Source organism: Aythya marila (genome assembly GCF_965140915.1).
Source record: "Aythya marila genome assembly, chromosome: 8".
In the NCBI taxonomy this organism is placed as follows: Eukaryota; Metazoa; Chordata; class Aves; order Anseriformes; family Anatidae; genus Aythya; species Aythya marila.
Window position 1 is genome coordinate 16,074,896 of NC_139049.1, and position 24,430 is coordinate 16,099,325.

At 43.8% G+C, this 24,430-nt stretch overlaps 1 protein-coding gene across 2 annotated transcripts in view; it reads right to left on the minus strand.

Moving 5' to 3' along the window:
- Positions 1-24,430, minus strand: part of LOC309880616 (uncharacterized protein C1orf21) — a 105,936-nt gene that overhangs the window by 46,423 nt on the left and 35,083 nt on the right. Inside the window, exons 1-2 of one of the 2 annotated variants that reach the window (XM_082765732.1) lie at positions 22,985-23,207; positions 20,228-20,433 (exon numbers count right to left, since the gene is read on the minus strand). In XM_082765732.1, the coding sequence (XP_082621858.1) occupies positions 20,228-20,321 (94 nt within the window). In that variant the 5' untranslated portion in view covers positions 20,322-20,433; positions 22,985-23,207. Of the gene's footprint in view, positions 1-20,227; positions 20,434-22,984; positions 23,208-24,430 lie in introns of those variants that run through there. The other variant, XM_082765731.1, reaches the window with a different exon arrangement.

Below are 24,430 nucleotides of genomic sequence, written 5' to 3' on the forward strand. Positions count from 1 at the left end.
GGCTTTAATGTGGCTAAGAAGTACAATGGGATCCTAGCCTGCATCAGGAGGAGTGTGGACAGCAAGTCAAGTGAGGTGATCCTCTCCCTCTAGTCAGCTCTGGTGAGGCCACACCTGGAGTACTGTGTGCAGTCCTGGGCTCCCCAGTACAAGAAGGACGCAGAACTTCTAGAGAGCATCCATCGTAGAGCCACAAAGATGATTAAGGGATTGGAGCATCTGTCCTATGAGGAAAGACTAAGTGAGCTGGGCCTGTTTAGCCTAGAGGAGATTGAGAGGGGATCTTATTAGCCTCTGCAGACACCTGAGGGGACAATGTAAAGAGGATGGGCCCAATTTCTTCTCAGTGGTGGCCAGTCATAGGACAAGGTGAAATGGGTATAAACTGAACCACAGGAGGTTTCATTGCCATATGAGGAAGAACTACATTATGATTTGGGTGACAGAGCACTGTTACAGGCTGCCCAGAGAGAGGTTGTGGAGTCTCCTTCTTTGGAGATATTCAAAAAACCTGCCTGCATGCCATCCTATATCTCTAGGTGACCCTGCTTGAGCAGGGGGGTTGGACTAGATGATCTTTGGAGGTCCCTTCCAAACTCAAGCATTCTGTGATTCTGTGAAAACTGCTCAGCAGGTTTTGCTTCATCAGGTAAGGGTGCATCTGCAACTGAAGAAGTAAAGGACGCTAAATTCACCTTCTGATTTTTTACTTTTTGACTTCTGCTACAGTAAATACAGCATTTTGAGATACGTTGGTTTGAGTGATCAGAAGCCAATGCAGAGACATCCTGAAACGTTAATTAGGCCCTACCTGATCTCAATCAAATCTGACAATGAACAAGACCTTTAAAATTGTATGAAGTTCACAATAAATAAAATTATAGAGGTCTGTGCATATTTACCTTGCTTTATCTTTCTAAACAGCCGTATCTTTTTATTTTTCCTAAATACAGTTTTACATCAAAATGGACAAAATGCAGTATCTTTATGCTTCTTTCATGTTCAAAACTAAACATCAAGCAGTGAACATGAATAAAAATTTAGGACACTATCATTCAGAGTGTAGTACATCACGTATAAAGGGAAATAAATCTTTATGCTTCTTTCATGTACAGAAGTAAAAAATCAAGTACTGTCTTCCAGTGTGTGCTTTTTTATACAAAAAAGCGGAGTTGCAATAATTCAAATAGGAGAGGAATGGGCTTACAGGGCTGCCATGGCAAATACTGCATTGAAGAAATGCAGCCCAAAAATAAAACCAACATAAATGAACCACAAATTAAAACCAGAAATATTTTCCAGCATAATGTCCACCATAAAAACCATCACAGGATATAAACTAGAAAGCAGCAACACCTCTGACACAACTCTTTAGAAGGGTGATGAAAGAAGAATTTTTAAGTTGAATGTGCTGTAAAAATTCTCAGTAAGCAAATCTTATGAATGAAGATTTCCATCTGGAAACAGATAATTCTACTCAAACATGTCACCCAGTTGCCATGGAGATGCGACGAAGAAAAACAGCACTCATTAATAATGATTTCAGTGATAAATGAGCATAGCAACATATAATATTGAAACAATTACTAGAGGGGAGAGGAAAAAAAAAAAAGAAATAAACCTTGTGGTTGTTCCAATGAAAAACATTTCTTCAGCACCTCCAGACATTGCTCTAAGTGCCATTACCACAGCAACATCAGTTATGATGTTATTTCTGGCCCAGTTAAAAAAATAAAATCCAGAACATGAACCTCAAAAACACAAAAAACAAGCACAACTGCAACACATATCTGGACTCACTGAGACCTTTGGAGCAATCTTTGGAGGAATGTAGTCTTAAAAAAAGAGGAGGGCTGATTTATATTCATATCCATTCCCATTCCCATTTCATCTCAGATGGACAGATCTGTCCGTGCTGTTGTCAAAACAAATGACAGGTGAGCCCCTCTTCTCAGTGACATACCAAGCAGCACAGGAGATATGTGGTACTTCAGTCACACCACCAAGAAGAAAGTTTCTAACTACCCCTTCGTGATCCTGTGCTTCATAGTGTTCATCAGCACCTCTTGCCTTTGAAATGAAGGATGTACCAAGATTCATCCTTCATCCATAATGAAACATGACCGTTCTGTAAAATACAAACTTTTTGTCCAACAAATTTCTCTGCCCTGTGCAGTAAGCAAGACACTTAGATGCTAAATGCAAACCACGCCAAACATCACCTACAATGCCGCTGCAAAGGAGGAGGAGGAATACTGCTACACTGGTTGGACAAGCAGCTATGGCTTAAAAACAGACATTAGGAAAGATCATTAGCTGGAAGGAGAACAAAGCACTGGAATTAGGTAGCTTGGATGGTTGCAGTTTCCATATTCAGAGGTTTTTAAAGACCTTTTAGGTCACCAGCCTTGACTGCTACAGGTAGAATTTTGTTCAGTTTGGGAGCATGAGATGGATGAGATGGGCTCAACGGAATATTCCAGCTCTATTACTGTATGTGGATATCAGCTGCATGAATGTCAGCTAAAGTAATGTCAAAGATCAAAAACAAGTCAACAGTTAGAGAAAAGTTACAAAAATCCTATAAATGAATGTTTCTCAAATTAACTTCTAGATAATGTGGGATATCCCAGTTACCTACTTAGCTTCAGCTTCACCGAACTTAAAGAAAGAAGGATCTAAATGGTTATTTCAACTCGACATTGTTAATTTGGTTCTGACTTAGTTGCTGAGATTTGCAGCTGTGGGGGAGGATTTTTGATCCACCTGCACGTGGGCTGAGAGTGAAACTTCACTGGAGATAGAGCAGCAGTGGGCGAGTGGCCCGTTGTTGTCCTCTGTCGTCAGCCCTCAGATCTATCTACTCCTGGGCAATTCGTCATCCTGGTGATTGAGCTGTTTGTACTAATGTGAACTAAATGGAAAAAATAGCTTAGGAAGTACGCCAATCCAGTTCTCTCAAAGGTCTATCTGAAAATGCTAATTCGGATTTCCCAAATGAAGTTACCTGTACCTTAATCCGACCTGAAATAAGCCACTGCAGGAAGCTGGGGTGGTGGACACCAGATACTAAACACAGTCCAGGTGCACAAGCAACACACCAATATTGCCAGCAAGGTATTAATCATCAGATAGAAAAGCTGCTTAAAAACCTGAATGTACAGCACAGATTTCAGCATGTCTGAAATGATCACCATAAAAGTATTTTCTTCATCCTACACCATCCTAATATGGACCTGAGGAATGCCGAATGCTGCTTCTGCACAAAGCAGATGTGGCTGCTAGGGTTATTTTGGGGGGAGAGAAAAAGGGGACCAAGGCAAACAATCAGAAAAGCAGACCACTCCCTGTGTGCAGGAAGGACATTTGCCCTGAAGCAAGGCAAGACAGGGGCCACTCCTTACTAAGCTTTTTTGAGCAGTTCCTTCTACAGCCCCACTTCATGATGCTTCATGGAATATCAGCTCCCTCAAGGGCAGAAACCACCTTGAAACCTGCTTGAGAAAAACCTGCTTGAAACTACAAGGGAAAACTTCTGCGAATTCCCTCCTGCTTTATCAGACTATCCTTTTCCAGGCCCCAATCATGACTGCTTTCAACACATTCCTCCTGGGCCAACAAGTTTGACAGTAGCACAGTTCCATTAACTCAAATGACTTCATCTAGATTTTTGCTTGTGTAAAAGCACAAAAAACTTCACTGCCATATCAACCCACCCTTCATTATAACGCTGTCAGGAGTTCCTAGTGCTGCAAACTGCTTGCACCTCTTGATCCTTTTGTTATCTCTGTGCTCTGACACGAACAGCATAGGCTGACTCCTGCCTGGGGAGAACATGATGTCCTGCTGCCCGTGATGCTGGTGCTTGTACCTTGGGTTTTCTGGTTTCTTTTCTCCCCTGATCTAATAGAGTGACAGCTAATGATGAAGCCATAATTTAGCTCCCTTGTTTCCATCAGGCTAATTTTCGAATTCAGTACACGACTTGCAAAGAGAAACATTGCTGTATGCCGAACACGTGCAGCTGAACCAAGAAACCATAGAATCATAGAACATCCTGAGTTGGAAGGGACCCATAAGGATCACCTCTACTGGGTTTATCATGGCAAGGTTTTCGTAGCAGGGGGCCATAGGGGTGGCTTCTGTGAGAAGGATCTAGAAGCTGCCCCATGTTTGGTAAGGGCCCCACTGCTGACCAGAGCCGAGCCAATAAGCGATGCTGTTTTGCGCCTCTGTGAGAGCATATTTAAGACAGGGAAAAAAATGCTGCGCCACACAGCAGCTGGGAGAGTGAGAGGAGTGAGGAACGGCCTTGTAGGCGCCAAGGTCAGTGAAGAAGGAGGGGGAAAGGTGTTCCAGGTGCTGGAGCATAAGTCCCCTGCGGCCTGTGGTGAGGACCATGGTGAAGCAGGATGTCCCCCTGCAGCCCATGGAGTACCACGGTGGAGCAGGGTTCCACGCTGCAGCCCGTGGAGGAGACCACAGTAGAGCAGGTGGACCTGCACCAACGGAGGCTGCCACCTGTGGAAGACCCCTGCCAGAGCAGATTCTGGGCCAGACCTGTAGCCCATGGAGAGGAGACCACGCAGGAGCAGGTGACCTGGCAGGACCTGCTGCCCATGGGGGACCCAGGTTGGAGCAGTTTGCTCCTGAGGGACGGACCCCGTGCTACGGACCCATATCTGGAGCAGTTCTGGAAGAGCTGCTGCCTGTGGGAAGCCCATGCCAGATCAGTTCATCAAGGACTGCATCCCATGGGAGGTACCCCTTAGCACATTGGACGAGAGTGACCAAGAAGGAGCGGCAGAGAAGAAGTGCTGTAGACTGACCATAACCCCATTCCCCCGTTCCCCCGCACCGCTCAGGGGGAGGAGGTGGAAGAGGGTGAATGGGGGGGGGAAGGTGCTTTTGGTTTTTTTCCTTTGTTTCTCACTTCTCTAGCTTGTTAGTAATAAGCAATAAATCTTACTGTCTCCCTATGCCGAGTCTGTTTTGCCCGTTACAATAATTACTGCGTGATCTCCTTGTCCTTCCTCATCTCAACCTTTGAGCTCTTTTCATTGTATTTTCTCCCTGTTCCTCTTTGAGGAGGTTGTGGTGGCTGCCCATTCAAGCAGAACCACCACATCACCAAGTCCAACTCCTGGCACCACACAGGTCTACCCAAAATTTTTCACCATGTGACTAAGTGCACAGTCCAATCGCTTCTTAAATTCAGACAGGCTTGGTGCAGTGACTGCGTCCCTGGGGAGCCTGTTCCAGTGTGCAACAACTCTCTCAGTGAAGACCCTCTTCCTGATGTCTAGCTTGAACCTCCCTTGCCTCAGCTTGACACCATTCCCGCGGGTCCTGTCACTGGTCACTAAAGAGAAGAGATCGGCGCCTGCCCCTCCACTCCTCCTCATGAGGAAGCTGCAGGCCACAATGAGGTCTCCCCTCAGCCTCCTCTTCTCCAGGCTGAACAGGCCAAGTGACCGCAGCCCCTCCTCATGTGTCTTCCCCTGTAGGCCCTTCGCCATCTTTGTAGCCCTTCTCTGGACACTCTCCAGCAGTTTCACATCCTTTTTTACTGTGGTGTTGTGGTGGTTTTACTCAGGTGGGCAGCTGAGCTCCACCACAACCGCTCTCTCACTCCCCCTCTTCAAGAGGAAGGGGGAGAAAATACAACACAGAGAACTCAAGGTTTGAGATGAGAAAGGTTTAATTAAAGAGAAAGGGAATAGGGAGAAAAAGAAACAAAAGAAACAGTAAGTCCGCATGGAAGCACAGAGAGAGGGGAAAAAAAAATTATTCTCTACTTCCCATCAACGAGCGATGTTCGGCCACCTCCTGGGAAGCAGGGCCTCAGAACACGTAGTGGTTGTTCAGGACGAACAGCCCCCTCCCCCACGAGAGCCCCCCCTTTTATTGCTGAGTGTGACATCAGGTGTTATGGAATATCCCTTTGGTTGGTTTAGGTCAGCTGCCCTGGCAATGTCCCCTCCCCATCACTTGCCCACCCCCAGCCTGCTGGCTCCTGGGGGCTTGGAAGGAGTCCTGACGCTGTGCCAGCACTACATGTATGCAGCAAGAGACATAACACCTGAGTGATATCAGTGCTGTTCCAGCTACAAGTGCAGAGCACAGCACTGTGTGGGCTGCTACAGGGAAAAGGTGACTCCAGCTCAGACAGACCCAACACAGGTGTCCATAACTGCACACAGTACTCGAGGTGAGGCCGCACCAGCGCAGAGCAGAGCGGGACAATCACTTCCCTCGACTGACTAGTGATACTGTGCTTGATGCACCCTAGCATACAGTAGGCTCTCCTGGCTGCCAGGGCACACTGCTGGCTCATATTCAGCTTATCAACCACAAGCCCCAGATCCCTCTCTGCGGGGCTGCTCTCCAGTGTCTCGTCCCCCAGTCTGTACATATAGCCAGGGTTGCCCTGTCCCAGGTGCAGGACCTAGCACTTGCTCTTGTTAAGCTTCATGTGGTTGGTGATCGCCCAGCTCTCCCATCTGTCCAGGATTCTCTTCAAGGGCTTTCCACCCTCAACAGAGTTCACAACTTCTCCAAGGAATTCATCACTTGTTTTTTTTTCTACCACTTCGGTTTCTTCTTGGCCAAAAAGCTCCTAGGCTTACTCTCTATTTGGACTAACACGCAATCCAAGTACTATAAACATCTACAGTGGTATGCATAACTTTCTATCGCATCATGCATAAAGGATCGTGCTAAGCAATCTTTTACCAAGGGCACTGGCCCACTGCAGTGCCTCATGCCAGCTAGGTCTCTGTCACCAGCAGGTCAGACAAGAACTTTGGCAGGGAAAAAAATAATATATATATATGCATTGGTATGCAAGCAATTGAGTTTTTTTGTGAGAAGTAATGCAATCTCAATATTAACATCCCATGGAAGACAAGTGCCAACCACCCATGGTCTGCATGGCTGGCCTCCATGCATGTCAGTCATCTGCCCCACGTTCACAGGATGAGAGGGACGACAATCAGCGGTCAGGGTATGACAAACTGCTCTAGCTCAGCCTTCCTCCATGTTCCTCAGGGTTAATTCTCCTTACACCACAGACCGCTAGCTCAAAAGTATCTTTTGCTGCTTCACAGGGCTGCTGGGAAAATGCACAGACAAGAAGACGACAGTGAGTACTCCAAAAGTAGGTGAAAACCAAGTCCTGGGGACAAGTGATCTCGAGGAGGGTGGGGTGGGGGGGTGGCCAGGGGAGGATAAGATATCTGAACATCTCCTGGACCCTGTGGAGGAAAGAAACACTGCTTCTGCTCTGCTTCATGAAGGCTCCCAGGTGCAAATGTCAGAGATGCTCCTGACCAGTTCCCCCAGAGAGACAAACAACTTCCAGAAGCCAGCTCCCTGCATCTTTTTAACAATTTCTAGGACATATTTTTTTCTAGGAAGCTAAACTTGCACAAAAGGCCAACAGAAGAACTTGTCCAATTACCAAACAAACAATTTCCAGTCTTTAATTACACAATCTCCAAATCTTTTAAATACCCATTTCAGTTTTAGATCTGAGGAAGCTCTACACATACGATGGCATTGAATAAACAGCCATGTGATAATATAATTAAAGATTTTCATGCACTTGAGCATAATTAAACAGCCAAAAAACAGCTCTGATGTTCTGCATGCATAACTATCTAGCAGCTATGCAGTTTTTGTATGCTTAAACTGTACAACTCATATATATATATATATACATACATACATATATATATATATATATATGTACATTCACACAGATTTTTGTTGGGTTGTTTGTTTTTGTTTTTATATTTAATTCATTTTAACATGGTGCCAGATGCAAGGTTGTTCAAAGGAAACCATTTTTCAGGTGAAACAGATTATAACTATGGTGCTCTGCAGGAAGGATAAGCAGTAAATGCAATTATCTAGCCCACTAAAAAGATCAAATTGAGAAATGAAAGCAGAAGAGGAAACAAGAAGCGGAAAGATGTTAAAGGAACAGCCGTCTGGAAAACAAAGGGTTGGTGCCTTGAAAAACACCGCTATTCAGGTGAAATCAGTAGACAGGTTTTCAGACACAGGTTGCAACTTTCTGCTAGGGCACCACCAGACCACAGCCCTGTTGCTGCGCAGGGACAACCCAGGAAAGGTCTTGTGCATCTTATGGGAACTGAAAGTTCAGCAATTCACTTCCAATCACCCATTACATTTAAAAACCATAAATAGATTTGGTGGTTGGCAAGACCAAGTAAATTGTGTGGCCCTGCCCTGAAGAAAAAACTCTGCACCACTCATACTGCAGAAGATTAAGGAATTGGCTTCACTTTGAGAAGCCTCTCAGTTATGGAGCAGTGGAAGGGAGAGAAAAAAGGGAATATGAGTGGGCAACAAGTAAACTTTGCCTTGGAATATAACAAACTACAATACAAGAAGGGCTAAAACTTCCTACCATTATATTGAGACCCACAGCTCAGACGTACAGAGCACAGAGAAACCCTCGAATCTGTCAACAGGTTTTCCAGAGCACCTCTCATAGGAGGTTTTCAAAGCCCTTTGTGAACACTAAGCCAGGTGGGCACGGCCTTCATTTTGTAGGTGGAAAAAAAACAAAAAAAAGCACAACAAAAAAAACCACACCCTTGGTGATTAAACAACTCAGAGGTCACAGCAATTCAGAAACAAGGAGACATAACTGGGCAACTTCCACACATCACAAATTTAATTGTGCTACAGTAACTACTGTAAGCCTTGGGAAAGTTTCTGAGTTCACAATATACTTAGTGAGCAGCAATTCAACCATGAGACACAAGACAAGCAAACCTGTAGGTGGCAGTGACAAAACCTGTGTCTTGGAGGAGATGCAGATGCTGGACAGCAATGGAGGTACTGGCTCCTTACAGCCCTCCTGGAATCTCCACTGTTGCATACCAAAAACCTTCCCTGAACTGAGTGGCCCCAAGACTTCCTTGAAAAAATAGGAATAAAACCATGCAAAATTACACATTTCCTGTCATTGCAAATACATGACAACGTGTCTTCAGTTTCCTTGTCAATAAAGTGTTGGTTTGTCTTTTCTTAAGAAGTAATGTCATTCCCAATCAGTCAGCTATTAAACGAGATTGTTGTCCCACAACGTATGGCTTAGAATCTATTTTCACATCTATCCTGGCTTAGAGCTTTCTTCTATTAATATTAGTCTATCGTATTCTCACAGCTCATGTACCTCAGAAAGAGTATTTGTAAATCCTCAGCTATTTAATTTTACGAATTGCATTATGGAAAGGCCAGAATGATTATACAAGACCAGCCACGTCCTGAAGATTCACGAGGAGCACCGATGTCTCCTCATGCTGGTACTTCTGTAAACCAAAAGGGGAGGGGGGACCAATGAAAAATGAAAACTGAATTTATAAAATACAGCACACATTTCCAGATGCAATAGATACAAAAGTTAATTACATTACTTTATTGCAGGCCACCTGATGAGCTACAAAATTAACCCATCGCAGAGATTAATATTTTATCCTTGTTGCAGCGTTCAGAGATAACAGATTATCTCTGAAAGATGTCCACTCTCCCCAGCAGCATCCACCTTGCAAGGTTTTATCCAAAGCCCCAAGAGCAGTCATGTACCACCACCCAAGGAGGTGCAACCTTCAACAGGTGATGACAACAAAGGGGCCACCCTAAGGAAGCTACAGCAGCACAAGGGACCAACTGTGCAGTCACAAGAGACATACAGTCCCACGGGCTTGTGTAACACCACATGTGCCAAGTCACAAATCAGCTCTCAGTTCTCCATAGCAAGCCACATGTGCTCTTCCGCACCACCTTGTGCTGTTACTCATCTCCTCCGTTGTCCTTACTGCCATCGCTTGCACGTAACCTGCTTTTGAGACTGGAAGCACTGGTCCCATTCGTTGCCCCACTGCCCGCTTCCTTGAAATCAAATTAAAGCTGCTACATGCCAATAATACATGAGCACATACATTTAGGGGATGCTGGAAGTGCAAATGATTGGGTGGGAAATAAAAAAAAAAAGTGTAAGAAAAGGCAGTTTTTAAATAATAGCTAAAAAAAAATCAAAATAGGAAATGTGTGCTTAGAGTGCTCATATTAGTCAAACATTTTCATCCTAAAAATATCTCAAGATCCTCCCAATTCCTACAGTTAGAAATTCAATATATATTTGAAGTAAAAAAAAAAAAAAAAAAAAAAGATCAAATGCATGTAATTTCAATGAATACAACCATGAATACAGCTTAGGAGACTTTCACACAATAAACTAAAAAATCTTCCCCCAAGTAGCCCCTTGCAGAGCTCCCACCGGAAGAGTGGAAGGGAAATACAGAATTTAAGTGCACCCTAAACCCGATCCTTTTTGCCAGAGCCCTGCCTCGTACAAATGAGAACAAAAGACGCATGGCAGGGCATGCCAAAACCCACTGGTTTTGTTCGCTGACTGCTCACCAGACAGCAATCAGAACATTTCCCATGGTTTTTGGACAAAGGGGCCTCAGACCAGGATGATGTACTGGGTTACACGATTTATCTGAAATACCCAGGAGGGTTCACTGCTTTGGAGAATCACCCAGTGGAAAAACATCTTCTCCTTCAGGAAGCAGATGCTTCACAGTAGTCTGAGCCCACCAGGCAATGCAAGATTTCGGCAGCTTCTGGAGAAACTAAATTTTCACAGCAACTAACCTGTGTCTGTGTATGCTGGAGTACACAAATATTCACCTATTCCTTATCTTTTTCTTGCATTTGGTAGTTATTTCTGTTAGTTGACACTCCTACTATAAAATTAGGGTCTCAAGTTGCTGAAGTGCATACACATTCATGCAGCTTCACCAGGCCTGAGCCTTACCCAGAAAACTTGAGGATTTTCTCCCAGACTGGGGTTTTCCTGGACAAATTTCAGTCTTTGGTTTTTATTTTCTTTGTGGCCAAGAATTACAGTGCTTGGAAAATGACAAAAGGAAGGCTGCAAGAACAGTGGCCTTTTTACTGTGATTTTTCTCATTTCTACCTACTGGTAGGCAATAAATACTAAGAGTTTTGTCTTAAAAGATAAAGTAAAAAATAAGTTTGTCTGTAACAGAAAATAAAACGTTTTCCTTCTGCACCAAGGCTGCCAGAAAATGCATCGCAGCTTCTTCCTAGCAAATATTAAAGGTGAATGTATGTCCCTATTTATAGTACACTAATGCAATTGTGAAATGCATATGCCATACACTCTGTGTCTATTCAACTTTGACCACAGTCTTTGTGGAGCTAAACAGCTTGTGGGATGGGTCATTTCCAAGACTAAAACTCTGTCCATGTATCCACTGCTTGCAGAGCCTCACGGGCACTCCTTCAGGTGCTGTGACACTAGCATGCAGATTGCAGAAGGTGAAAGCTTACATTAAATTAAGAAGTGGGGAAGTTACAACCTGCCTGTGATTCATCCCTCCCTCAAAATGGGGATAACAACTGTTTCTCCACCTTTTGGTCATCTCCTCTCTTTATATAATAAATCCCTGCCAAAGGTGCCAGGCATGATTACGTGCGTGCCATACCAATGCCACGGTACTCAGACTTCAGCCTGGAAACCCAGGCATTGCTGCAAAATAGGTAAGAAACAGTAACTGTACCAGAGAAGGTCTGCATAAAAAGTGTGATACAGCTTTAACCAGTCAGACAACCAGTCATGCCCAGTCCTGCCTGACCCCGGTGTCCCATCAAAACAGAAGTTACCTACCACCTCGTGCACAGCCCTGTAGGGTGGGGACAGGTTTCTTAACCCTTCCTGGAGGGGAACCCCACTGCTACCACTAACGTTGGGTTGCACAGGAATTACTGCACCTGCCCAAGGAATGCCTTCGACTACTGCCAATGTCTTCACTGAAGTGGTTTACAGCAGCAGAATGCAGTACAACTGAGTCATTTTCCAACAGCTGGGTATTTAAGGAGCTACTCTACTGTGACTTCTGAGCCAATTTTCATCACAGCTGGATGAGGGAAGCTAGAAGCTGAAAACCAACCCTGGTAGAAGTGGCAAGGTATCATCCTGGAGCCTACAGGACCCACTGCCTTGGATCTCACCCCTGAGGACCTCCAGACCAACACTGCTCCACTCACAAGCAAAAACAGAAGGGGAAGGTGTAGGAGGAGAGCTAGTTCAACCACACTCATCGTGTAAAGCTGTTCGATGCTGTCAGGGCCATGAGTGTGTTTAGGAGACCACGGCCAGCCTCCCCTAAAGACCTTGCTTGCACCTTTTGCCCTCAGATCTAAGAACATCATTTTTGGCTCAAGCTGTGGCCTTCAGTACTCGAGCGGTACACCTGTCTCCTGTCCTGCCTCTGCTTCTGTCTGCTGGAGGGACCTCAACCCCCCATCGGAGGTACCTTATCTCCTGGACAGACCCTAGCTTGTCCTCAGCCCTGTCTCCAGCCTTGCCTCCTGCTGCTCCTCACTGTGCTCCCCAGCTGGTCCCCAGCCCTGCTTCACTGCCTGGGACTGCCAACAAAACCTGCACCCAGCTCTGCACTGTGCACAAGCCCCACAGGACTTCACCCCACCAGTGAGGACACTGGGAGCACTGGGGTCACCCTCAACTCCCAGCTCATCAACCCTCGTTGGAGAAACCCAATGCTGCTCCCAGGGAGATGTTGGCCCATTACACCTTCCACGGAAGGCTCTTTATATACTCTTTACACATTTCTCTCTACCTGTACTAGCTGGAGCATGATGAAGAGCTTGTTTTGATGCTAGCCATTGTGGTACCCAAAGCCCAGAACTTCCTCCTCACGTTGCAAAACAGAGCCTATTACAAAAGGGCTATAAAGATGAGCCAGCTTTATTCACAAAAGAAGAAAACACAGAGATTGAATTGATGGGAAAAATGCTTTCTTTGCAAGTGCTGATTGCTAATAGGTCTCTAGAAAAAAATGATGGCAGGATTTGGTTTTGTATTGAAATTTTTTTTAAACCTTGTTGCTTCCTTGTAGAAATAAAATAGTAAATTATTCACTTGTTAAGGGTGTTGTCCTAGTTAAACAAATACACCATAAGTCTAGATAAATATGTTATTACATTTCCCACTGAAAGATTTTTTTGTTTTATTTTTCTCTCTCACTTCCTGAAACAGATGCGTTTAATACTGACCCATGTTTACTTAGATAAGAAACCAGACTGTCATGAAATCAGGCTAGAACATTGCAGATAAAAACAAAGTTGTTGTTAAACTAATAAATACAATTTTATTCAAAAGGGACACTCTACCTTACCACGTTTGGGATTTGTTCTTCAGCAACAGTTCTTTTAAAATTAATTAAAAAAAGAGTGAGGAAAACCAGAGTCCAGTGTAATCAGTGTAATGTGGAAGATGCTCACATACCGCGATGTAGCTCTGCCCTACAATGCAACACACTCAGTTCCTTTTCCTGGTCTTTTAAACATTTAAGCAAAAACTACTTCACAACACAAGCTGCTGAAATCACAAACAACATGAGAGCTACCCTTTCGGGAGCTCAGCTGGAATTTGCATTTATGCAATGAAAAACTCCTCCTTAAAAATGCACTGTGATATTTAAAGTTTTGCAACTCTGCCCCCTGAGACCAGGTTTTCAGAGAAAGTGCCACTCACCTCCATGCAGGGCAGAATTCAGCGCCACTGGAGTGAGCACCCGTGGTTGTACCAGATGTATTTGTTCATGTTTGAAAATGTCTTTAGAAGTTATTGTCTCAAAATATCGGCTTTGGTATTAGAACACTGCATGGTGCTGGTCCCTTTATGTATAATCACTACTGTTCCTAAAACAGGTAAGGTGTGACACTGCAGAAGCATGGCAAGACAGACATATGAGCTGCAGCAATTACTCACTGAGTGCTCATCAGCTGATCAAGATAGTCAATAAAATAAACGCTGCCAGGCAGAGTGAGCTGAGGGTTTGTGTGAAGCCTAGTGCAGAAGGACCTCATGATCATGGCATGCATTCAGGGCGAAAATGACGGAAGTTATGTCCTTAAGCTACTTCTTTCTAGGCAGTTTGAGTTCAGTATGGGCGGCCACAATAAAAGACAGCTTGGCCAGAAAAAAAGAATCTCATTCTCAACTTTACCACTTATTTCTGACAGTCAAGGGAAAAAAAGAGGTAATAGGAAGATATTATTCACTGAAAATGCTTTCAATACATTTTTCTTACTGCAGTTTTTATCTAAAAGCTTCACTACTTAAGAGCTTCCAATGTGTGGAAGACCATCTGCAGAACTGTATGCACAAGAGCTGGATGGAGAAAGACAGGCATGGGAAGTTATCTCTCATTATTTAAGGATATCTGAATAGTCTGCTGGGCTCACAGGCCAGCAAACAACAAGCGCCCCAAACAATCTGAGACTAAGCTTTGAATAAGATGATGCTTCTGGTCCTGCCAGTCAAGGAAAGAGCCTTCAAAGCAAACTCATCTCCACAGAAGTTCAGGCACAAGATTTTGGGGGGAAATTATGCATATTTAGGAAAGGTAGGTCCAGCCTCAAATTTCTCTTCCTGTATACAGTGGGTATGTTTTAAAAGTTTCAGTTATTTTATCACCTTTCAGCACTCCATTTAAACTTAATTATTAAGTCGGAGCTCTGCTGTATGCAGCAGTGGGCAGATGCCCACACGGATGAGACAGGGCAGACACGAAGGTGGAAACAAGCAAAGCAGGGGTTATCCGGAGTGCGACAAAGCTGTAAAACACACAGGTAGCAAGAAAAACTCATGATGACTTGAAAAAGTCTTTGGGTTTTAAACTGTGGCATAGGTGAACAAGAACCTAAGCAGAGATACCTGCTTCCAGCTCAGTTAGAGCAGCTCCAGAGCAGCACCTCTGGGTGGCTCAGATGAACTCCTCCATCTGGGGAGAGGAGGGAGCCCTCCCTGCCAGGGGGGTCTCTGCTTTCCTGACACTGCAGACTGGCTGCCACCATTCAGGGCAAATGTTCATCAATCAGTTTTTCAATCTCATTATCATACCTCAATGCTAAAGATTTCCTGTTCTTGCAATGTCCCTGTTGTTCTGAGATAAATTGGTTTAAATACTATTGTGCTTTGCATTCAGCTTTATTTAGACTGGCTTAGCAACTGGAGCTGCTGCTAGTAATATACATGTAAATCCTATCTGGCAATTGCAGCTCTGATATTACCAATTTGCCATAAGAGTTTTTCTCTTAGAAAAAAAAACTCTTACAAGAAAAAAAAGCGTCCAGGAGCTCCATATAAACATCTGGATTAGAATCCCAGATTAATGAACAGATTCTAAAGTAGTTTTTACCACAACACATTACCAATTGTTTTCTTACACAAAAATTACGTCAATAATTACTGCTCCCCTAATGAACATCACATGATTTTTTTTTTTTTTTAAGGAGCAAATATAATCTAATCTAACAGAGATGTTACATTATTAAAACATATCCTGAAATCAACAACACTCAAAGCTCTATCATGACATTTTGTTCTTCACTGGTATTTACAGTATTACAGTTCTTACGTATTGCTCTGGAAATCAGCTTTGAAGTAAAATGATGAAGATTTATTATTACTATCCTTATTAGAGGGATTTTAAAGTCATTAGAGACCAACAAGGCATAATAATCATATTATATTCAATCTTCTCTAGAACATCTCCTTAGATAGGCCTGCTAACTCAATTATTTAAATATACATTACAACAAAATGCAGGGTGCCTTCTACAGTTTGGGATGAAACAGAAATTTTAATGTTTTGTTTGCAGTTAACCAGAATTTGTTCCTACAGAATCCATGGGTCTCATGGTGAGTTTCTTGGTTTTAAACATGAGGGATTCAAACAGACAGTGCACACCTGGCTCAATGTGTCTCCTCAATTGAAAAGAACATTAAAATCTGGGGAAGAAATAAGGCGCTAAAGCATAATCATAACCTGCAGTGACTTTCGGAAGTCCAAAAAAAGCTCTCACAGAAGTGTTGATCTCTCCAATAGTCATTAGACTTGGCTACAACCAACCACCAGCAGTAAAAAAAAGGAAAAAGCATTCAGAGGCTCTGAGGAAGAGCAAAAGCTGTGAACTGCACCACTCTGAGCAGCTCAGAAAGTGTTCCGTGGATCCAGTGTCACCTACAGTCAAGCAAAACCCACTGGCCAGGAAAAAATGAAAATCCAGACATAGTACACCTGATAACTGTCTCCTTTTCTTCTGCAGAAGGTTGGGTTAACCATAAAACAAACATTCCAACCCCTAAGAACAGCTTTGGAAACGTTAAGTGATCTTCAGACAGGCCACCTTTGGAGGGCTCAGAGGGAGGGCTCCAGAGCAAATACAAGGCTCACAGCGTGTAAGATGAGTGGCAACAAAAAGGCAGAGGGCAAAGCTGCAGCCTCACTGGCACTAGTAATGCCTGCAGGGCTTCTCTGCCTGCTTCTGCCCTGTAAGGAAGAGGAGAAAGTATGGAAAGACTGCAAGGATGTTCACAGCAAAGGAAGGCAAAACTGACGACAGTAACGATGCTCTTCGGGGAAGTTCTGCGATGTGAGGAGAGGACTGTTATCAAAGGCACAGAGGGCAAAAAGCTGCATAGCAGTTACTGATGTCCTTTCCACCCTTCCTTTCCCATGAAATCCTGTTCCATGACTTAGAGCTTACCTAAAATGAGAAGCCTGGAGATATAACCATGTACACAGTTCTGAGACTGCCTCAATGCCTTCTTTGGTTCAGACAATGAAGGATATTTCCCAGACTCTGCTACACGTACAACAGACCTTGTTCTCAGCAAGAATCCATCTTTAGCTACAGCCACACAGGTCTGCTCCACTTACCCCAGCAAACATCCTCATTCTAGCTACATCTCTTTTCCATCAGTAACAAGCTGCAACCTACTAACCCCAGGCTATGACTAACCCCCTTCTTCTCTGACCTCTGAAACTTCTATCATATCCAACCTTGGCAGCAAGGATGGTATGGAGCAGCCACACGCTTGGCATTGCTGTAGGCAGGCACCAGCAATTCTCATTTCCTACCTGAAAAACAGCTGCGATGGCAGTGATGGCTATCTCCTTCATCCCTTGGTAGGTAGGTCTTCTTGCTATCATGAAGCCACAGTTACAGCAGTGCAGCCAAGTGAAAAAGCTCTTGAGAACTAGAGGAGACAGAGCTCACAGAAGATCACAGGAACATCTGCTTGTCAGAGCACCCACTTGTGGAAAAGGATGGTGTGTGTAAAAGCTAGAAGTTATTCCAGCTTTGTGGCTCTTGCTTTCTTTCAACCATGCGTTACAAAAATCCTTAAGTGGCAAAAACACTCCCAGCAGCCTAAGGCAAAGGTACGAGCAGAACTAGTGAGAACCAAGTCAAGTATTTTCATCTCTCTCCTCATTCAAAACAACCTACTTAATGCAAAAGCAGGGTGGAAAACACAGTCCTTACTACTGATTCCTTTGGGAACTTGTCTGCAGATGATGTTCAAAGAAGAAAGAAGAGTGCCAGTTCCATCTCAGACGCGAGGCAAGCAGTGAGGGGCAACACACTGTACGCCACGTCTTTCAGGTGAGGGAAGGTAGCACCAGCACCAAGGTGTTTTCTTTGAATCCCATCCTTGCTGTTCCAAGTGCTTCAGGATTTCTTCCAGTTACAAGTCCTCTGAGGCAAACTCCTACCACAAAACTACCTTTCTTAGCAACTGACTCTAATTAATTCCCTTTCTATTACCTTCTTGTTTCATCTGATTTCTCTGCCACTCACCTTGGTCTTGCTTAGTTCCACAGTTAAAATTCAATCCCTACAGGCTGTAGAGATGCTCTGCTCTTGGCCACTGGCTGGATGAGACACTTCTGTCACTTCCAAGCAGTAAGCAAGGAAACATTCAGTATGTCTTGGCACCTGGCAGTGGATGGGGAAAAGCATGATGGAAGTATTGCAGTGTTCTCTATCCTTTGTTGACTCTCTGCATCCACCCCTATATCTGGGAGCTTATTCTGCTACGCTCCATCATCCTAGCTGCAATTACCAGCACGACTACGCTCTCTCCTTGCAGGGAGTTGGTTGTGAGAGCCTTCTGACACAGCGCAGAGTGACTTCCTCCTTGATGACTTACAGAATAACTGCAGATACGTTACATAGAATTCAGGTCTCACGCCAGGAAAGTTTAATAGAAAATGAAGCAGGCAGAATACTCTGGGCTGTCAGACCTACCTTGTACCAAATAATGCAATCAGCCACTACAATTTACAGCACGGAAGAAGGGGGATTAGGAACAGTATTCTCTCGTTTGATAAATGTCTAGGCATTTGGCAAGTCCAGAAGACTGTTAACAAGGATGATAAATATAATCTTAAGGTGTAATTTTCTTGTCTCTATCTTCACATCAAAAATCCTGTTCAGGAACTACGCAAGGCATGCTACACATGAAACATGCCACTTCCAGCCAGGCATCTAAGCTTCCTGGAGATCGTTTATAGGTCCCAAAAGGATAGCAGTAAAGCCAGGCACCTCCAGCTCACCTTTCTCATTCACCCAGTTCCTGAGCTGAAGCCTGTCCCTCAGCAGCAAGGAAGAAACGCACCTTCTGTGCCCATTCCAGCTGTCACTCAACAAATCAACAAGTCCCAGACACCAGTGGTAAGTAAACTCTGCTAAAAGAGGATCCGTCGCTCAACTGGATTTTTAACTATCACAAACAGCGTACCTGAACTAAAACACGTACCAGAAAATAGATGACTGCAGGTAGTATTTCTGATATTGGAAGATCTCTGTAAAATAGGGAAGATTAACAGTCCTCAGAAGGATCCCAGAAAAGCTAAATGATACCACTGACACCAGTCCAGCTCTGCAAAGTGGCAATTCTTCAAAATCCCTTCAGTATTCTTGATCTTCTGCCTCCAGAAGTTACTTTAATTTTCTTGTCATTAAAGTTAGAATCTTTTGGCAGTTTAAAAATACTACTAAAAATGCGGAGACACGTATTGCCAAAACTGCTCCATTGCTAAACGTTAGCTAAAAGATCAACTCAAATTCCTTTCAGAAACTAAGAGAGCTTTTTGTTCATGACAGCACTTAAAGCCTGTTTTAAATAAAACTAACATACTGAACTCAGCTCCAAAACTGGCATCTTTCAGGCTCATGAAGAAGTACACGTGGGAAAATAACATGCAGTTTAGGCTTGAAGCTTCCTGAACAATTTGTTTCTCTTCAGAATAATACTTCGGGTAATCTTACTTTGGGATCAATTGCTGGGAGCCAGCCCCCAGAAAGGTTGAAAAAGTAAAATATCATTGCTTTTGAAATTAAGGGGAGGTATTTTTTGCTGCTAGATGTGTCATACCCACTTCTGCACAAACAATTGCTATAAAAAACACCAGAGAAGAGAAGTTTGGCATACTCAGTAGCAATGCACCTATTTTAAGAACAGTACCAAGTTGCTGTAGTCACAGTAAGGAGTTTTCAGATAAATATCTGGGCAGAACTAGAACTCTCATTTCTGAATAATCTTCCAGACAGTTCCTAATATTTTAAAAACTACATTACCATTTAGATCATTATCTAAAAACTACTGAGCCTGTATTGTCAGAATCTGGAGAAATAATCCTGCAGTTGGCCATACATTTTATCTACAGACAACTTTTCCTTTCCCGAAGCCTAAGTGCCTGTGATCAGACCCTGACTCGAGACCTCTGCCCACACAGTGCTGGGCAGTTTCCATGCCATGCTCCCAGCCTCGCAGTACCACCGACTCCTTCCCAGAAGGGTATTTCCAGTCTCACTGTACCTTCAACTCTTGTTTGCTACAGGATTCCAGCATTAGTGTTTTATTGCTTTACAGAACAATAGTACTAGGGAATTCTCTTTCTTACTAATTTTTTTTTTTTTTTTTTACTTTGTTTTTAGTAAATGAGTCAAGCATTTTGGCACCTAATGACAAATATATACACACAGACATATATATATAAACATAGGGGGGTTGTGCAATTGGCTGTCTTTGAAGTATCCTAGTACTTGAGAAGTTAAAGACAGGGCAGTACTGTACGTCGTTCAGAAGGTTAATCTGCCGCTAAGGATTTCACCTCAACCTCTACTTCAGCTACCATGGCACTATCCCTAGAAGGGTCCAAGTGCATTATTATTGTGATGTAGTCTAACACTTCCCTTTCTATTTTGTGAAAGGTTAAGGCTCCTAAAAATACCTTCCAGACCATTTGTGATGTTGGAAAAAGGTAAAATCCCACACCACTTACCACCAAACACATCGCCGTTCTGATAGTTTTTCCCCTTCTGAGTTTCCTCTTCATTTTGAACAGTAGAAACATGCTTGGCTGACGCACAGCCCATAGCTTCATTCAGACAGCTCCAGCTGGACTGAACCACAAATCATGTCTAGAGACGCATGCTCATTGTTTTAAAAATAATCCACCTTCCTGCGTGGTTGTCAAGAGGCTTTTACCTAAAAGACAGCATAAGAGAGAAAAATATTGAACTACACGTATTGATAACGTGGAACCGCTAAATGCAGTGCTTCCAGAAAGCAAAATAACGGGGTTTGAGGAATACGAAAGCACAGGCTGTCTCCACTCTATTACATTTTTAAAATATATTCAGTAATACCTATCAGTACCGTATGGGTGGAGTCAATCCTGAAGTCCCTTCCAGCCCTTCTCTTTAACCTGGGGCTAGAAGAAAGCGAGCCACACACAGATATGTTTCCCACCCACCCATCTATTCCCACAGAGTGCTTTTCTTGTTTTCTTTTTTTTTTTCTTTTTTTTTTTTTTTTTGAAAGAAGATGATAAGAAACTGGCAATATCTGCTTCTCCCACCCCTTTAAACAATCTACCCATTAAGCCGGATTCCTAAGAAAGTGTTTTGGTGATTAAGAGCTGCTAACTGCAATTGTTCAGAGAAAATAACCCCCTAAATCAATTAAAGATCTTATGTTAATAGATGTGAAAGAGGAGAGCCAGCTCTATTATCTTTTTCCTATGTGATCATTACTCTACCAGATCTGTAAAAGCTCTGCCTCTCAAAAAGGCAGCGATGCCCATTTTAAGACAGAATAACGCTCCCTGAAGAACCCAGATGTCACATAAAATAAAAGGGAGGAGAAAAAAAGCTAGCTTACAGCTGCCCTGACGCACCCACTCCCTGTCCTCTGCAGCCCTCCACGCATTTGCTCTGTGTGACAGCATCCTTTTTTTCCACCCTCCCTCCCAGATACATGCCCTGAGCACAGCCTTCCCCTTCTCCCATCCTTCTCTCCTCCCTCAGCTCCCAGTGCTCAGCGGCACCCTGCTGCCATGCGTGGGAGGGAGTGAGCAGACCCTGAGCTGCCTTCCCTCTTCCAAGAAATATATGTATTGTTTTGCCCTATAAGGTTACGTATGTTTTTTTCAGTGCAAACCTAGGTTTTGCAGGAGAGGCCAGGATTAGGCTAGGGAAGCTCTCTGCTTGCTCAAGCAGTGGCCGAGGCCCTTCTCCAAGCTGCCTGCAGTCTGCTTGGCAGGGGCACAGACAGAGCCGTGGCCCTGCTGAGAGCCAGTTAGTTCTCAGTACTGCTCCACGTGTCCCCTAGCAGTCAGTGCCGGGAGCAGGCTGTCAAACTGCACTGCCACGTGTGCCTCCTCTGTCTGTAAACCCCCGTGGTCCTGACATCCACCAGGGCGAGAAGCCGCTCAGCGACACAAACCACATGTACTGCATCACGTGGTGCTGGTTTTGGGGAGGGGATGTTTTGGGGGGGCTACACAAGCACCAAGCGTGCAGAAAATTAAAGGGTTCAAAGCAAGCTGCAGCACCGTGTAGACATCTCAGTTGCAGCAGGGATTATTCAGCTCCAGGGCTTTGCCACTGCAAAAGGGCAGATAAGGGAAAACGATGAAAAATGTTAGAAAAGGGTTCACCTTAATCACTGATTAGTGCCCTGTGATGGCCCTGTCACCCACAACCAGTTGCTGCAGAAGGGAACAGGAGCAAAGCAGCGCAGAACAAGAACACCTCAGGCTAAAGCTCTTTGGGGAAGGAAGGAAAAACCATCCCCAGCCACATCTCCTGCGGTACCTTGGTAGCATGCACCAGCCTTCCTAAAAATACGGCCCCATCGGAAGGCAGGCTGTGATGGAAGAGAAGCATCACAAATACGGGAACTAAACATTTTTATCCTTTGCATTAGCAGTGTCTGAAAAGAAATACACACAACTAACACTTGGATACTGGGCGGCAACTTCTGGTGCCAGTAAACAGGGTTAAGAAAGCTCTTCCGAAACGATCTCCCACACACATATCCAGGTGCATTGCTGGGACAAGCGTTAATACAGAGCAGCAAAATAGATGACACTGCAAAGAAAATCAGCATTAATTCTGCAGAAGGGAGAAAATCCATGACGCTCCAGCTCTCTTCAGCCTTTCCTGTCCCAGCAGTGACAAGGTTCAGGAATTGCTCCAAAATGAGGGGCTGGTCCTCATCCAGTGGGCTGCCTGCTGATCGTTTTGGCGATGCAGCACTTGAAACGGCAGTGGAATAACGTGTCCACGTGGCCTGCTCCCCCACTTCTTCTCAAATATAATTTTCCCTTTTGTCTTCCTAAGCATTTTAGGGGCATACAGATTTCAGAATAAAAAGCGTAAGAAAACCTCCAACCATTTGCTACTCATGTTCACCACCCACCATCATTAATTATCAAGATTTGAGAGGCAATTTACAAGCTCTGATCTGCAAAACGCTAGTGAGAAAAACCTCTTCAACAGATCAAAAGTGTCTACACCACCCCCAAATAAAATGTGGCAGCTTTACTATTAACATCTTCGGTGCAGGTCAAGAGAAGATGGCTGTACCGGCTCTCAGATGCTGCATTTGGTCCCCCAAGTTTCACCTGAGTGCTTTCAAAAGGGGAGCTCGTTATTACGGTAGATATTGCCATTGGAAACCTTAAGCAATTCCCTGATATCAGATGGAGCACGTCCAGTGTTTTGCAGTAAATGAATGTTTATTCTTCTATTACCAGAGGTGTATTTGTTTTCTTTTTTGTTTTCTTTTTTTTTTTTTTCCACTGAGATAACCAATCTTTCATCTTCTTCATGTTGCAGATACATCTACAAGCTTCTTTCTGTGCTGACCACACAGGAAATTGGGTAAAAATTTCACAGAGCCAAAGAGATCAAAGCAATGAGCTTTCTGCACCTGTGAAAAAAAAAAAAACCTAAGCTACACAAGAAAACCACCCTATCTTTTCCTGTAACACAGCGTAGTCCAGACAGAACCCAAGGATTTAACTTACTGCTCTTAATTATATGTACTTCTTATAAGAAATAGGTCTACTTGGCTTTCAAGTTATTTTTTCTAATCAAAGAGAGCAGCACCATCTTCTGAATTTGCATTCCACAAGGGTCATCGGAGGTTAGCACCACAGTCCCTCCACTACGATATCCTTCCTCTTCAGCTACCCTCACCCACCTGTGCCACAAACAATGGCTTTTTTTATTGTTTTTCAACTGCCAAAAGACATTTTTGAGCCAAAAAGAGAGAACTTTTGCCTTTGAAGTGCACCAATGGCCTAAGGGAATAAGAAGAAAAAAAAACACACAGCTCTCTTCCTCCTTCTTCAAATTATTCAAGCCAGTATTGCTGGTGGATAGCAAAGCAATATTGAAAATTAAGCCATGAATTACTAAATGAGAGGGGTAAGGTTACAGGAGAACAAGGGTGGCAGATGCTGGAGCAACACCTTGCAGAGGCAGGAGGGGAAAAATAAAAGTCAGGAAAAAAGGAAGAGTGAGTAGTGATGCTCTGTTCCTTTGAGCACACGGCCACAAAGTACTCCCTCTGCCTGCTGATATTACTAGCCATGATATTAAACCTTTTCTCCCTTCCATGAACCGTTTGCCCCATGATGCATAATTCCTGTGCTTATTCCTGCATTTTAGTATCCAACTGGAAACATGCTGTTCTGGCCAGCTGGGCGAATGCAGTGGCAATCTTGATGAAGAGAAAAAGAATGAGTGCAGTGCTATAAAATTAATAATGCACAAGGAAGCAAAGAGAAAGCACACCATGTTTGTATAGCATTTTACTCGACCTGCACTAAAAATACCATCAACAAACTAACCAAACCCAGCCAGTCAGTCGGACGGAGGTGGAATTGACATTTGAAACACAATTTGCGTGCATCCTCCTTGCAAAGCCACGCTCAGCAGAACTGGTAGCTTAACCAGTCACATTGCAAAGGACAAACAAGAAGACTCTGATTTGACAGCTAAGAGATTGGGCAGAAAAGGCACATAAGCTCACTTACCTGGCTTTCCCTAGCAGGGAGGGCCTGGCTTGAATGAATGCTAATAATTAGCATCACCAGGTTATTATAAGAGAGACTTTGTCCCACTGAGGCTAATATTACCACTTCTGTGTGAAAAATTAGTGGGTTTTTTTGTTTGTTTGTTTGTTTTTTTGT